Source organism: Dendrobates tinctorius, unplaced genomic scaffold, assembly GCF_039654945.1.
Source record: "Dendrobates tinctorius isolate UK_male_01 unplaced genomic scaffold, ASM3965494v1 ptg000265l, whole genome shotgun sequence".
NCBI classification, from domain to species: Eukaryota; Metazoa; Chordata; class Amphibia; order Anura; family Dendrobatidae; genus Dendrobates; species Dendrobates tinctorius.
In genome coordinates this window covers 14,888,428-14,905,430 of record NW_027361932.1, presented here as the reverse complement: position 1 = coordinate 14,905,430, position 17,003 = coordinate 14,888,428, and the positions used below count along the sequence as shown (strand labels likewise).

General features: G+C 45.8%; 1 protein-coding gene across 2 annotated transcripts in view; it reads right to left on the bottom strand.

The window, feature by feature from the left end:
* Positions 1 to 15,496: 15,496 nt before the first annotated feature.
* Positions 15,497 to 17,003, bottom strand: part of DGCR2 (DiGeorge syndrome critical region gene 2) — a 118,395-nt gene continuing 116,888 nt past the window's right edge. For both annotated transcript variants that reach the window (XM_073559151.1, XM_073559152.1), the window contains one exon: positions 15,497 to 15,915. In XM_073559151.1, coding sequence (XP_073415252.1) covers positions 15,656 to 15,915 — 260 coding nt within the window. In that variant the 3' untranslated portion in view covers positions 15,497 to 15,655. The remainder of the gene's footprint in view (positions 15,916 to 17,003) is intronic.

Genomic DNA, 17,003 nt, shown 5'->3' with positions numbered 1-17,003 from the left:
GTTGAAAATGGGGTGCTACTAGGTACTATCCATTCAGTGTGCGCAAACTTCCATTTTTCTTTTTGTAATTTTTAAAATGTAAAAGATGAAAATATATATTTTTGCCCAAAACACCAAGGAACTGTGTCATCTTTAACTTTAGGTCATTTAGAGATCATTGCATCTTCAACTTCCTTAATTGTTCACAAAAACAGTAATTTTGACTAGGTGTGCCCACACTTTTACATACCACTGTAAAGTGACAGTTAGCAGTTAGTGGTCATAACTAGAGATGAGCGCATATTTCAATGTTCGGTTTGGATTACGATCGCCAAATTTGCTATATTCGCCTATTAATTTGTTGAATATTTGCTGAACATAATCAAACGCCACTCATCTCAATGGGAGTCAAAAACAAACGCATGCACAACACCTTATAACAGACCCAAAAGCTGTCAAAACACATCAAATGAGGGACAGACACCAGGAAAATGGCCTCAATTCACCCACAGTACAAATTGTAGCATGGCACTGCAGCAAACAGCCAGGCATGAGATATCGGGGGTCTGGAAAAGCATTTACAGCTTTCAATTGAGCATCACAGTAAGACGAGGTGGGTGAGGGATTGATGTAGGCCCTCTATGCTGGGAGCCTTGATACCACATGCAACACCTCTACCTGCTTTCATCCTGAAAATATCAGTTTTGTTGACTATCATTGTCAGAAAATTTTAAGGATAGTAACATAGGTAGTTGAGTCCAAGGAAGTGGAGGCATGACGGTCTCGGAGGCCTACTACTACAGGCAACACACATGAAGGAGACTCAACCAGGTGTGTTCACATTTCCAAAGATTACTGGCAGACACCACAAAAGTGGCATCAATTTCACCACAGTAGAAATAGTATAATAGGGACTGACAGGTCTTCCACTACACAGAATCCAGCAGATGGACACCCAACCTGTAGTTTTCACATTTTAAAAAATGAGGGCCTGACACCACCAAAGTGGAATTACTGTCACGAGAATAGAAATAGTATAATTGGGACCGACACGTCTTTGACTACAGCTAACCCAGCAGATGTAGACCAGCCATGACTGTGTTCACATTTCCACAAATTTGTGTTAACATCAGCAGCAGCCACAGAAGCCACACTAAAGATATCACAGAGTGAAGTTTCATGACATTAATGCATCACACTAAAAAATGCAATATCACCTAGTCTGTACAGTCTGCGATTTGGGTGCAAAAGTCCTTGAGATCCATGACTTGTTCATCTTGATGAAAGCTAGGCAGTCTACACTTTCAGGGGACAGCCGGCTGTGCTTATCTGTCAGGATACCACCAGCCGCGCTGAAGGCACTTTCTGAGAGAACGTTGGCTGCCGTGCACAATAAAACCTCCAAGGTGTGAAAGGGTCCAAACCCTCCCTGATGGTATTGATATTCAGTTCTAGATACTCCTGCACCATCCTCTCCATTCGTTCACTAAGTGTAAGGGTGTGTGCACACGTTGCGGATTCTGCTGCGGATACGCAGCGGAATTGGCCCTGTGGACAGTACCCTTTTAATCTATGTAAAATGATAACGGCAGTGCACATGTTGCGGAATTTTCCACTCGGATATGCTACAGTTTCAAATCCGCAGCACGTCACTTCTTTGTGCGGATTCCGCAGCGGTTTGGCACCTGCTCCATGACAGGTGTCAAACCGCATGGGAAAACCACAGGCTAATCCGCAGAACATCTGCAGAAAATCCGCAGATAAACCGCAGGTCTTTTGACCTGCGGATTCAGACAAATCCGCGCGGAAAATTCTGCAGCAAAATCCGCAACGTGTGCACACACCCTAAGACTCTGTTATGCTGGTGCACGAGTTGGTCTGGAAAAAAAAAAGTGTCAAAAGACTCATAGAAATTGCTTCTTCCACTTCCACCACTGCCGCTAATGTTTTGGCGTTGACGAAGCGAAGGTTGTGTAAAAGTGTGTTTCGATACTCCAGCTTTCACGGGTCCCTTTTCAAAGCAGGAAGCATCTGGCAAAATTTGGTTTTATAATGTGGATCTAACAGAGTGGCAACCCATTAGTCAGCAGTATTCCTAATCATAACTATATTGGGATCATGCTGCAGATAGTGCAGCAAGAAGGCACTCATATGTCGGGCTCTACCATGAGGTCCAAGCCCATCCTGTGTTGGTGGATGGGTAACAATGAAGCTTCTTTCCTCCGTCCCTACCCACCAACCACGAACAGAGAGGGGAGGATTATCCTCTTCATCTGACAGTTGCTCGCCCATCACCTCTTCCTCCATTTATTCCTTAGATCTTGCACCTTTTGATAACAGTTTGTCTGTTATCAACAGCCCCCCTCGATCGTAGTAATCCACCCTCTCTTGGCACCCGCCTCTGTAACGACAGTCTTCATCTTAGAGACAATGTTATCCCTTCCGCATCCTCTTCTGGGACCACCATCTCCTCCTGCAGGCTATTCAAAGTCTGCTACAGCATATAGATGACCGGATGACGTCGTCGTCAGCGCTAACCATCTTAGCAGCCATTTTGAAACTGTGCAGGGTGCAGAGGTCCTTAATCTGTGCCCACTCTGTAAACGTGATATGCGCTACGCCCTTACTGCGTTGGCCCAGGCTATACAACATGACATGCTGCATCAGGGCACCTTGCTGCTGCCACAGTTGCTGCAACATGTGCAGAGTGGAAATCCACAACCTGTTAACTGACATGGACAGACGTCTGTATCTATGCAAGTCAATGACCAGAGGGGTGCGAATGGCAGAAATGAGCACACAGCTTACGTGTTTTCTGGAGCAGCTCACCCAGGCCAGGATAGTGGCCATGAGGACGTGAGCCATGCAAGGCACGTGTGTGAACTTGCCTCATCATAGTGCTGCCACTAGGTTCGCACTGCTATCGAACACGGCCTTCCCTAGATGCAGGTTCAGCAGAGAGAGCCATTGATTAAACTCAGCCTGGAGAGCTATCCGCAACTCTTCAGCTGTATGACTGCGATCTCCAAGGCATATCAATTTTAATACTGCCTGATTGCGGTGAACCCTGGCTGCACAGTAGGGAGGTGGTGGGGATTCGCTCTGCACTGTTGGAACGCGTGTCTCCTGAAGACAGAGGTTGAGGGCGCAGGTGGAGGCTCTAGAGATGATAGAGGAGGCAGAAGCAGTGAATCAAGTGTTAAATGTAGAGGATTGTCCTGCAAGCCTTGGAGATGCCAAGTCTTGTGGAGCAGCACCTGTCCCCACAGTCACCAAAGTCACCCAGTGCCCAGTCAGCGAAATTTAGTGCCTTTGGCCATGCTTACTCGTCCACGTGTCTGTGGTAAAATACACCCTGGCAGAGATTAAGTCAAAGAACGGGTGATGTGTGCAACATGATGATGTAGCCCAGATTTCTTAGAAAAGTAATGGCGACAGGGCAGTTGGTACTGGGGGACTGCGACAGCCATCAGCTTTCAGAAACTGTCTATCTACCAGATGGAAAGGCATTTCCATGACGTAGCGATAGATGCTACTGCGCAAGCGTTTCCGCCCGCCCCTTGGCACTGCAACCAAAAAAATTTACACAATATAGCACCGGAGGCGCATGCGCAGTAGCATCTATTGGTACATGATAGAAGCTAATGTGCAGGTGCAGCCCACGGCGCCATTTTGATGTACTGGAATTTAATTTTGTCTGCAGCAACTAGGAGCCGGTGGAGGCGCTGTTGAGTCGCCCTCCCAGGGCTGTGGGGTACTCGGTACCGGGCCCGATGAGCTTCAATGGGAGATGTCACGGCAGCTGGGACCTGGCCCGTGGCCCTGGGCACCCATTTTAAAAAGGGGAAAATTTATAAGTGACTCGTGACGCCACCTGTGGTGTTCGGCAATGTAGATGTAAGCCGACGCTGCAGACAGATCCTCTGGGACAGATGGTGTGGTGCAGCAGTGATGTTATAGCCCTCCACAGGCAGGGCTGTAGTCCCAGGGCAGTGCAGGTGAAGCGACACTTAGATGGTGTAGTGTCAGGCGCAAGAGATGCAGCAGTGCTGGGCAGGATGGTGCAGAAATAAGTGGAGGACACCAGGGCATGTAGTTCCAAAGCTTTACTCACAGTCTGTTGCAGGTACAGGTGCCCGCATCTGTGCCGTGTCCTCCGGGTCAGGAGCTCAGCCAACTTCCAGGCAAGATGAAGTACTCCTTTCCAACACTCCGCCAACATATGTGCCTTTTCTGAACGTCTCCTCTTATAGCGCCTTTGAATGAAGTACTCCTAGTACTGAGTTACACTGGAGTTCCTCCTGTCAGATGTTCCTATGAACTCTACTTGTACGGCAGATAGCTGTAGCCTGCTCGGGGACTCCTTGAGTCCCGGCTCACTAATATGTTGCTGTTGTGCCCCCAAGTCTTGTGTGGGAATAAAGTGGTCACTACTTCTACTCCTCCGGTGTCTGCTGCAGGACCATTAGTATACGTACAACCTCGGGGACTGGACCACGGCCTTGCGCTTAGAACTTGAAAAGGGTTCTCCTCTAACCCTGGTCCTTGTTCTCTTATTCTACTCACGTTCCGTGCTAATCCTTCTTCCCAATGGAGAATCAAGCTTCCTTTCTCTGTCTCTTTCCCGTGCCAGCAGACACAGATCACTCTGGCCTGCTGCAGCACTTCCTTCTTCCATCCCTCTCCCGGGGTTCTTCTCTATCTCACACTCTGTCCTTCTACATCCTCATTCACTGACTGAATGAAAGACTGACTGACTGACCGACTCAACTCTTCCCGCTCTTTTATGTGAACTAACTCCACCCGCCTCCCAGCACGTTTCGTGTTCCAAGCAGGGAGCCACCAATGGGTGCTTTGCTATACTCCAAGCAGGGAGCCGCCGAAGGTGCTTTGCTACACTACTTTGTGGTGTTGATGGTGTTATCATCCTTCTGTAAAGCTGGAAATAACACAATTTATTACCGTGCCAACGCAGACCACCCTCTGACACAGACTGCAGGGGTGGCCCAATATCACACAGGATAGGATTAGATACACGGCTCAGCAGTCACTATCACACAGGAGAGGATTAGACACATGGCTCAGCAGGCAGTATCACACAGGATAGGATTAGATACATGGCTCAGCAGTCAATATCACACAGGATAGGATTAGATCCACAGCTCATCAGTCAATATCACACGTGATAGGATTAGGTACACGGCTCAGCAGACAGTATCACACAGGAGAGGATTAGATGCACGGCTCAGCAGTCAGTATCACACAGGATAGGATTAGATACACAGCTCAGCAGTCAGTATCACACAGGATAGGAATAGATACACGGCTCAGCAGACAGTATCACACAGGATAGGATTAGATACGCAGCTCAGCAGACAGTATCACACAGAATAGTATTAGATAAACGGCTCAGCAGACAGTATCACACAGAATAGGATTAGATACATGGCTCAGCAGTCAGTATCACACAGGATAGGATTAGATGCACGGTTTTTATGTGCAATATAATCATTATAATTTGTTATAACTAACCACAGTTGGTTACTCTGCCCAGGCAACGCCAGGCTCTTCAGCTAGTATTAAATAAAATGATACCTTTGTTGATGAAAACACTCTTGGGCTTCTTTTTTAATCCTTATTTTTAGTTTTGTGTTAATGATATGCTCATGTCCTAAGGCGCGGGGTTGGTGGATGTGGTGCTCTGATTATATATTCATAATGCAGACTGCTGACAGGTCACTGCTCCCTCACTGACTTGCACCCTAGTATACTAATGTGCGTATTTGAAAATAACATGTCACTTCATCATAATAGCGATGCCTGCACTATCACTTGTCAGTTAGTGCTTATTGTCTTGCGCTGTTGAAAAGACACAAAAATCACCATCAAAATGGCACTGTCGGCTGCGCAATAGCGTCTATCGCGTTCCAATAGATGCTACTGTGCAAGTGTGGCGCCCCTGAGGGTTCAGTCACCACAGAGGTACTGCACCTCCTCCTGAGGTGTGGCACCCCACTATCCAGGTAAGGTGGAGACATCTAACCACACTCCAACACCTGCATCCCACACAACATAGCAGTGGGTGGGTGGAGCTTAGACTGCACAAGAGTGCGGGAGAATATTAGGAAAGGGTCAGTCTGTGAGAGAGGATCCCCTGAGAGGGATGGAGTGAAGGAAGTGCTGCAGCAGAATCCTGTGACCTGGAGCTGCTGGCACAGGAAAGAGCCATAGAAAGCCTGATTCTTCGGAGGGAAGAAAGATTAGTACAGAACGTAAGAAGAAGAGAACTAAGGACTAGGTTCAGAGCAGAGCCCTTTTTCAAGTTCTAAGCGCATGGCCGGGGTCCGGTCCCCGAGGTTGTATGGATACTAATGTTCCTGCAGCAGACACCGGAGGAATAGAAGTTGTCACTTTATTCCCACCTAAGACTTGGGGGCACAACAGCAACGTGAGTGAGCCGGGACTTGACAGCAAGGAGTCCCCGAAGCAGGCTACAGCCGTCTGCCGTACAAGTAGAGTTCTAAGTAACATCAAGAAGGAGGAACTTAAGTTTAACACGCAACTACAAGTACTTCAGATTAGGCGCTAGTGTTGGGTCGTTCAGAGAAGGCACATGTTGGAGGAGTGCTGGAAGGGTGTACTTTACCTTGCCTGGGAGTTGGCTGAACCCCTGACCTGGAGGACACGGCACCGAAGTGGGCACCTGTATGCGCAACAGACTGGGAGTAAAGCCTTGGAACTACAAGCCCTTGTGTCCACCACTTATTCCTGCACCTTGCAACCGGCTCTGCTACATCTACTTCTTTACACCATCTTCCCACTTACCAACCTCACCTACACTGCCCTGGGACTACAGCTCCACCTGAGAGCTTCAACATCATTGCTGCACCTCACCATCTGTCCCAGAGAAGCAACCCTGCAGCGCTGGTCAAACTGACCAGAAACCACAGGTGGCGTCACGAATCATCTCAACGTCACTCTACCCCTTTTATATTGACCGCCTGAGGCCAGGGACCAGGTCACTGCCACTGTGACATCTCCCATTGAAGTCAACGGGCCCGGTACAGAGTACGCCACGGCCTCTGGGGGCGAGTCATGTTCATATCCCCGTGTGTGGTGAGTATCCCATGTCAGGGCCCCACCTTAGCAGCTGTACGGTATATACTCTTTGGCGCCATCGCTCTCATTCTTTCAGTCCCCCTTGTTCACATCTGGCAGCTGTCAATTTGCCTTCAACACTTTTCCTTTCACTTTTTCCCCCATTATGTAGATAGGGGCAAAATTGTTTGGTGACTGTGCAAAATTTTGTGGCTGTACGACGGTGCAGATGCCAATACATACACTTTTTCCCCATTATGTAGATAGGGGCAAAATTGTTTAGTGAATTGGAACGCGTGGGGTTAAAATTTCACCTCACAACATAGCTTATGACACTCTCAGGGTCCAGATGTGTGACTGTGCCAAATTTTGTGGCTGTAGCTGCGACGGTGCGGATGCCAATCCCGGACATACACACAAATACTGTACATACATACACACATCCACATTGAGCTTTATATATTAGACTGGCTGAAGAGCCCGGCGTTGCTGTGGTTAGTTATAAAAAATTATGATTATATTGCACATAAAAACCGTGCATCTAATCCTATCCTGTGTGATACTGACTGCTGAGCCGTGTATCTAATCCTATCCTGTGTGATACTGACTGCTGAGCTGCATATCTAATCTATCCTGTGTGATACTGCCTGCTGAGCCATGTGTCTAATCCTCTCCTGTGTGATACTATCTATCTTATTATACTGTTTTGTGTGTTCGTATGACGAAAACAGCTAGTGGTAGCAAGTGTCTTTTTTTTTGTTATACAAATGAAAAAGAGGGGTTTTACCTGCAAACCATTTCTTTCCATTTATTTTTGTATTTTCACTTTTATTTTTCACATTTTTAGCTAATTTGGTTTATTTATTTTTTTTATACCCTTATACCAGGGTTTAGATCTGTCAATCAGACACAGGCATGAGGCAAGGCAAGATCTTACAGGTCATTGCATCTGGGTGACCTGATGGCCATTATTCGCTATTGACAATGGCATCAGAATGGGTTAAACACTAGCGACTGGCGCTAGCACCGATGGTGAGCTTTACTGCGGGGTGTCAGCAATGATGTACATCTGACACGCGCTGATAATTTAGTCGTACGATGGTTTGCCGGTGTAACAGACCAGATTAACCCCCTGCCCAGAATATACCCGGGGTGGCCTACGCCAAATTAGACCCCTGGTATATTCTCGCCGAGGCCAAACTATACCCCGGGGTATAAATTAGCCTAGGCCAGATTATACCCCTCTGGATCAGAATACACCCTAGCTGCTGTAGATCAGATTTTTAGGCTTTTGAGAACCATTGAGTGATATACTCAAGAACAGGGCCCCAGGCACCACGGGGGGCAGAGACAGCAAACGGGGTCCCAGGCAGCAAACAGGGGGCAGAGACAGCAAATGGGGCCCCGGGCAGCACATAGGGGGACAGAGACAGCAAATACGGCCCCGGGCAGCACATAGGGGGACAGAGACAGCAAATGCGGCCCCAGGCAGCACACGGGAAGGGGCAGAGATAGCGCGCAAGGGGGAGGGGACATTACGCAGTACCTCTGTGCGCTGTCTCTGCCCTCCGTGCGCTGTCTGGGACCCCTAAGTCTGACCAGACGTGTCTGACCATGCTTATTTCAAAATCCATATTTCAAATTACAGATTTCTAGTTACACTACTGTGAATTAGACTAGAATTGGACTGGAATTTGACTGTAAGGTAACGACATGTATAACCTCTACAATATTTCGGTATCTTCTCAATTTCACCCCCATACTCCTTATTTTCATCCAAACTCCTGTAATCCCCCCACCCAGTAAGGACCTAGTAATTTCCCCCTCCATCCTTCCCAGCCATCTCACCTTTTCCTCATAACTGTTCCTCCACATAAAATCATTTTTCTCCAGACACACATGGCCACATCATGTCTTATCCTGCTCCCACCTTCTAAAGCTCTGTCTCTTACTCCTCATTGCTGGCAACATATCCCCAAATCCTGGCCCTCCTCAACACATCCCCACACTCACTTCTAACATCCAGCCTCGATCCTCTACACATTTTCGCAACCATGATAACCTCATACCCATTCATCCAGCCCCCACTCCCCCGGTCCCCCTACCTGGAGCACTATGGAACGCACGATCTGTCTGCAACAAGCTGCCATTTATCCATGACCTCTTCATCACCAACAAACTCCTTCCTTGGCATCACTGAAACCTGGCTCACCCCCTCTGACTCAGCATCTCCAGCCGGACTCTCTTTCGGCGGATTCCACCTTTCTCACACCACTTGCCCCAGCAACAAACGTGGTGGAGTTGGCTTGCGCCTCTCCGATGCCTGCTCCTTTATCCCAATTCCTCTACCACCCTCCACCACTCTTCCCTCGTTTGAGGTGCACTCCGTCTGCATCTACTCCGCCTCCAGCTGGCTGTCATCTACCGCCCCCCAGAACTAGCCAGCTCCACCTTTCTCGACTACTTCACCACCTGGCTACTTCATTTCCTCTCCACTGTCATCCCCACTATCATCATGGGTGACTTCAACATTCCCATTGACGCTTCCACCCCGGCTGCCTCTAAATTTTTATCGCTCACTGCCTTTGGCCTCACTCAATGGTCCTCTGCGGCCACTCACAAAGATGGTCACACGCTGGACCTTATCTTCACCCGCCTGTTCCCTTACTAATCTCACTAACTCACCCCTTCCCCTGTCTGACCACAACCTGACATTCTCTTCTCTCCTAGTCACAACCCCACTCCACAAACTTGCTCACCCTCGCAGAAATCTCAAACACCTCAATTTACAATCGCTCTCCGAGTCCCTCCTCCCTCTTACAGACATAGATTCTGCTGCCACCTTTTATAACACTACAATAACAGCAGCACTTGATTGGGCCGCCACCTCACACATAGCAAAACTCATACAATCAACAGGCAGCCCTGGCTGACCAGTCTCACCAAAGAACGGAGACGGGCTTCCAAGGTTGCTGAGCGGAGATGGAAGAAATCCCGCTCTGCCGAGCACTTAACTGCATACAAGCAGTCCCTCACCAGCTTCAAGTCCACGCTCGCTGCTGCAAAACAAACTTATTTCTCATCTCTCATATCCTCAGTCTCACAACCCTAAACAGCTTTTCAACACTTTCAATTCTCTACTCTGTCCTCCAGCACCACCTCCTTCTCCTCTCATTACCGCTGAAGACTTTGCCTCCTTCTTTAAGCAGAAGATTGATATGATCAGAGAAAGCTTTGGCTCACAGCCCCCAATGACCCATAGCTGCTCAGCCCTGTTCCTCCAAAACCAACTTCTCCACCATGACAGATCAGCTCTCCACCCTCCTATCAAGATCACACCTCACCACTTGCAAGCTTAACCCACTCCCATCCCACCTCATCCCTAACCTCGCCACAGTCTTCATCCCTACTCTAACACACCTCTTCAACCTCTCACTTACAAATGGTGTGTTCCCCTCATCCTTCAAACATGCCTCGATCACACCCATCCTCAAAAAGACCTCCCTTGACCCATCCACTGTGTCTAGCTATAGCCCGATATCTCTTCTCCCCTATGCCTCAAAACTACTGGAACAGCATGTCCATCTTGAACTGTCCTCCCATCTCTCCTCCTGCTCCCTCTTTGACCACTTACAATCAGGCTTCCGACTGCAGCACTCAACTGAAACTGCCCTTACTGAAGTCACCAATGACCTACTAACCTCCAAGAGCAAGTGATACTACTCTGTCCTCCTCCTGGACCTGTCTTCTGCTTTCGACACTGTGGACCATTCCCTCCTGCTACAGATTCATTTCTTGGCATCACAGGTTTGGCCCTATCCTGGATCTCATATCTAACAGACCAAACATTCATTGTCCTCCCACACCACCTCACCTCGCCCCCGTCTGTCGGTGTTCCTCAACGCTGAGTTCTAGGACCCCTACTCTTCTCCATCTATACCTTCGGCCTGGGACAACTCAGAATCCCACGGGTTGCAGTATCTTTATGCCGATGACACGTAGATCTACCTATCTGGACCTGACCTCACCTCCTTACCAAAATCCCACAATGTCTCTGCTATTTCAGCTTTCTTCTCTGCTCGCTTTCTAAAACTGAACATGGACAAAACAGAATTCATAATCTTTCCCCCATCTCACTCTACCCCTCCACCAGACCTATCCATCAATGTGAATGGCTGCTCACTTTCCCCAGTCCCGCATGCTCAGTGCCTCGAGGTGATCCTTGACTCTGCCCTCTCTTTCAAGCCACATATCCAAACTCTTGCCTCCTCCTGCCGTCTCAAACGCAAAAATATTTCCCGGATCCATGCATTCCTTGACCATGAAACCACAAAAACACTAGTGCACGCCCTTATATTCTCCCGCCTCGACTACTGCAACCTCCTACTCTCTGGTCTCCCCTCTAGCACCACTCCAATCCATCCTGCACTCTGCTGCCCGACTAATCCACCTGTCTCCCCGTTATTCCCCAGACTCTCCTCTCTGCCAAGCCCTTCATTGGCTTCCTATCGTCCAGAGGCTCCAGTTCAAAACCCTATGACATACAAAGCCATCCACAACCTGTCTCCTCCATACATCTGTGACATGGTCTCTCGGCACTTACCCTCACGCAACCTTCGATCCTCTCAAGATCTCCTTCTCTACTCCCCTCTTATCTCTTCTTCCCACAACCGCATACAAGACTTCTCCCGTGCTTCCCTCATACTCTGGAACTAGACCCCAACACATCAGACTCTCACCTACCATGGAAACCTTAAAAAAAAACCATGAAGACACACCTCTTCCGACAAGCCTACATCCTGCAGTGATGCTCAGTCTACTGAACCGTCGCACGACCAGCTCTACCCTTTCCTAGTGTATCCTCACCCATCCCCTGTAGACTGTGAGCCCTCGCGGGCAGGCTCCTCTCTCCTTCTGTACTTCTGTCTTGCATTGCTCATGTTTATTGTACTTGTCTATATTTGCCCCTGTTCACATGTAACGCACCATGGAATAAATGGTGCTATATAAATGTATAATAATAATAATAATAATAATAATGTCTGGGACCCTGTTCTTGAGTATAGCACTCAATCCTGTGCAATGTCCGGGGCCCCTGTGCAATATCCAGGGTCCCGGTGCGCTGTCTCTGCCCCCCTGTGCATTGCCTGGGGCCCCATTCTTGAGTATATCACTCAATCCTGCATGATGTCTGCGGCCCCTGTGCGCTGCCTGGGGCCCCGTAATTAAGCAGCAGCTGGGGTATATTCTGGCCCAGAGGGGTATAAACTGGCCTAGGCCACTTTAACCACGGGTATATTCTGAGTGGAGGTGGTTAATCTCTGGCCTGTTACACCGGAACCCACTTCCTGCAGCGCCATACATATACGGCGCAGATTGTGAAGGGGTTAAATCAAAGTAGGCAAAAGGATAAAAAAAAAAAAAGATACCATAGTTCTATGGAGAAGCATTTAAAACAGCCTTGTGTATTAACATGCACAAATCAAACAATATGAAAATTCCATAATACAGTTTTATTTTGGCATCTGAATGAAATGTTTCTCACAGTAATGAGGGAAAGAAAAAAAAAAAAAAAAATATAAGAAAAAAAAAAAAAAAATCAGTAGATCGTGTTAAATGAGGCTTAACCTGAAAAAAAAATATTAAACAAATCACGGGCTAAAAGATACAGCATCACGTGTCATATCTACATGTATATCAAAATTATTTACACATTGCCACAGGGAAAATCAGTCACAAAATCCGAAACGTAGCAGAAACAGCGGTTATGGACGCACATATCTTGACCTCCCGCCCTGCGATAGCGGCTTGTAATGAATCCCTTCACCAATTGGATAAAAAAAGCCAAGGAGAATCTATAAAGGCACCCAGAACAGGAAAAAGGTGATACTTACGTTACTCTCTGCTCTTACATAGTTAACATCCTTTCTTGGCATATATGACTTTGTGCTGGCATGGCCATACTGTTCAGCATATAAAGGAGCAATTTCTTCTGTCAAGGGGTTATCCAGTGAAACATGTTATGATTTGTCCACAAGAATGTTAACTTGCTGATTGGTGGGGTCCGACCGCTGGGACCCACACTGATCAACAGTACAGTCCACATTCATCCACATTAGAATAGTGCAGCAGTGTGCATTCTCGACCGCCGCTCCATTCTCTATGGATATGGTTCAGCTCTACGTTCTGCTTTTCTAGAACAGGCCCATAAAGAATGGATAGAGCGATGGGCGAACACCAACCTGCAGCTCCATGTAGTAGCTGCGATAAAAGTGCCCTGTCGAGGAGAATATCTCGTTCTACAGATTTCATCTGGTCCTACAGCTCGGAGCCCCATAATCAGTAAATTATCTATCCGCAGGTTAACTTGTTTTAGCCGAATAACCCCATTAAAGGGCAAGTTCACTGAAAAATATCTCCCTTGAGGATCTATCCACTCTAGTTTACCCAGTGTAAGACCATTACACTAGAAATCTGATTTAATGATACTAGCTTGTAACAAGGAGAAAACAAGGTGTTCACTATTGATTCAAGTCTGTCAACTAGCTAACAAAATCTATGCTGTCACAATACATTGTATTTGTGGTTTATGCCACTGTTCTGCTAGGAAAAAATATACATGTCAAACAGCATCTCAGTATCTAGTGCTTCTGCAAGCAAAAGGATAGCTAAATACAAACTTTAAAGCAAGCAGCCTTCAATTGGCTCCTTAGATCCCTACTACCTACTCACCTTTATGACATGGGAGTAATGGCAGATGTAAAGAGTAAATTGTTTTCATTGAATTCATTTTTTTAATTGAAGTGTATCTTTAACAAAAGATAATTTAATATTTTAATACTAGGCCATATGAGATTCTTCCATAAACAGTTAATACAAAAACGAAGCACACTAATTAAACGTTTGGATATACCGTAATCACTTTACAAATTTGTTTTAAGGAAAATGGACACTAGGTGTAGTGTATATTGGTACTTAGAGTAAAGGCTATAAAAATCACAACGTTCGTGTGGGAATATTTAGCAGATTTAGAATATTGCACTGCAATTCCATAGTGTTCATAAAAACCTAAGTTTGAGTTATTCTTCATTAATTAATAGTCCTAGCAGTGACAAAAGAAATATGGCAAAAGTAAACTAGTATAGGTTTAGTTAACATATAGTCCTGGGAAGATTGGGGAAGAACCAGCAGTCAAATTTTAAAAAATATTTAGTAGGAAAAGTTACAAAATCTGACCATAGTACACAGAAGAAAACAAGCTGAAATAACACGTTTTGTTGATTGGGCGGCCAAAGGCATAGCTATATAACTAGGTGCAAAAGAGAAGTCTTCTTGAATAGGTCTCAATTCATAAGCAAAAATATTTAAAAAACAAAATCTTAAATGTAGGAAGCGCAAACCACAAGGATCATGCAGCGTAGGTCGGGTGTCCGCTATTAGAAATGAAGTGCCAGGATGGAAAAAAAAACAACTCATTTTAACATTGCTGACATGGTAAAAACAGGCAAATACACATTTAAAAGGCAAATAAAATTGCCAATATGTGCTAATGTACTTCATTCATTCTAGCCCAGTATTTCTAGATCAAGGCCATAACATTTCTCTTCTAGTCTAGATGAACGAGGTTTCCAACTAAAGGAGGAAAACTAACAAGTCATCAAACTAGGAAACCTTCCTAAAAATGTTATTTTCTGCAGATATAAAACCCCAAACCCCTTCCCTCCATTCCAATGTAATAACTAGCATATCATATGTCATCATGCTATGATATGGTAATAAAGCATTTTGTATGGAGACCACTGGAAGTCACCTGAACTAAAGCAAAATATGGACACTGATGTGAATGTGTAAGTACAAAGTCTTTGTTCATAAGTAGGGAAAAGTATCTGAAAAGCTTCTGGTCCCAAGAGTAGAGATTATCCACGCCCTTGCAAGTCTCACAATGTTCTGTGCAGGACGTGGGGATGGTGCTAAATATTTTACATCCAATTCTGCCCAAGACTCGATGGCTATTGTTGAAACTCCGCTCCAAAATTTAAAAAAAAACAAACAAAAAAAAAAAAGCGGTCATCTGTGCCTGTGCTTCTGTCAGGGTTTTGCATTGTGCTGGAGCTGACCTTACATAAACTGAGGGTCCCATGAATGCAGTTTCTTGCTCAATTATTGCAAGTTATTGAATTCAGAGAAACAAAAAGTCAATACAATCCAAAAATATGTATAAAAACTCTACAGAAGACAACGTCTTCCTCACACTCACACGTACACTCCAGGGGGAATGGAGAAAGTGCAGCACTTGAAAAGCAATATTTACATGATAACGCACTCCATTTGAGATCGTGGTGTAATTTGCCTATTTAACACTCGATTTGCCTCAGTAGCTTTGTGTGCAATGGCAGAAACACCTTAGGTAGCAAAAGGATTAATGAAATTTTTTTTATTTTTAAAAAATAAGTATGTGTGATCAGGGAGCCTTCTTGCAGAATATTTCAGCTAATGCTTTCAACAGTTCAATCAGGTTTGTGATGTCAGGGGCACAGTAAGTATGGCGTTCTCGGATTCCTGATTTTTCATACCAATCTCAAACTACAGTGTTTAGAGAACAGTTACTCGGTGAGGACACAGATTGACCAGCAGTGGGGAACGCTTCATTTTGAAGAATATTAGGGGCCACAAGTAGTGATGTGCTTCTGTCTTCAGAGTCTTCTGTATCACTTTGTGGTTGGGGAAGTGGTGGCTCTGCAGGTGGCAGTGGTTCCTCTGTAGTTTGTGGTGAAGAGGCATTGCTACTGCTTGCAGTGGAGATTTGCCCCAACCCAGCTGACTGCCTTGTTACTTGATCTGAGTTCACAAGGGAAAAAGAGAAAAAAAAATAAGTTAAAAAAAAAAATTTTCAGTAAATCAACATGTTATGTCAACAAGAGAACTCACATTCAGTGACATTTAGGTGCACCATTAAGAAATCCCCAACATGCCTCAACAATCACAGGCCTTCATTCGCATTTAGCCTTCTCATATGGATCAAAGGGACTAGACTACATACTGTGGGTGCAAATGCAGCCCCAGCACCTACTATGGTTACCTTCTCTGCACACATTCTCTAGAGCAGAGGTGGGGAACCTCAGGCCTGCAGGCAGTTTACGACCCTTGATGATCTTTAATCCGGCACCAAGTACTGTAGTACTTGGGCAGATAACTGTATTTTGATGGCCGCCGGCTCATTCATTTCTTCTTGCTCCGTGAGCGAGTGCACGCAGTGTTCACTGCTGAGCACTGAGGAGCATGCAATGAAAGTTTACGTCCTCACACCAGTACCAGCGTCAGGATGTATTTTTTGGACAAATTTAGCGCACAATTTGTGCGGCCCTGAAAGAAGGAAAAAATATCTGAAAGGCCATTAGCAGAGAAAAATCCCCAGATGCTGCAGAGCATTCTAGCTTGACCACACACAGTTGTGTTAAAAGTGTTTGCCCCCTGTTCACCAAAGGTTGGGTGCACTTGCGTATGTGTGTTTAAAATAGCATGTATTGTTTATATGTAATTTTCCCTAATTACATTACTACCACCACCTATGTGTCAACTACTAAGGATGATTTCACATCTGTTTGACAAATAACTGTACATACTTGTAACCCCCCACTTCCTTTTCGTTCTATAAAAGAAGGGCCAAATAAGCACTTGTGCATCTACAGATTATTCAAAAATCCTTAAACAACCTAATCTCTCATCCGCCTCCGGTTCCGTGGACATACTTATTTCATAAATACTCATTTACCAACACTGCACATCTGATTACTGTGATAATCTACTGCATTGGCTTAATTAAATGCAAGAACATAAATAATCCAGTAATTAAATATTAGAAATAAGAACAATAAATGCATTATATACAAGACCAGACAAATGTCACAACTGTTCTCCCTAAATCC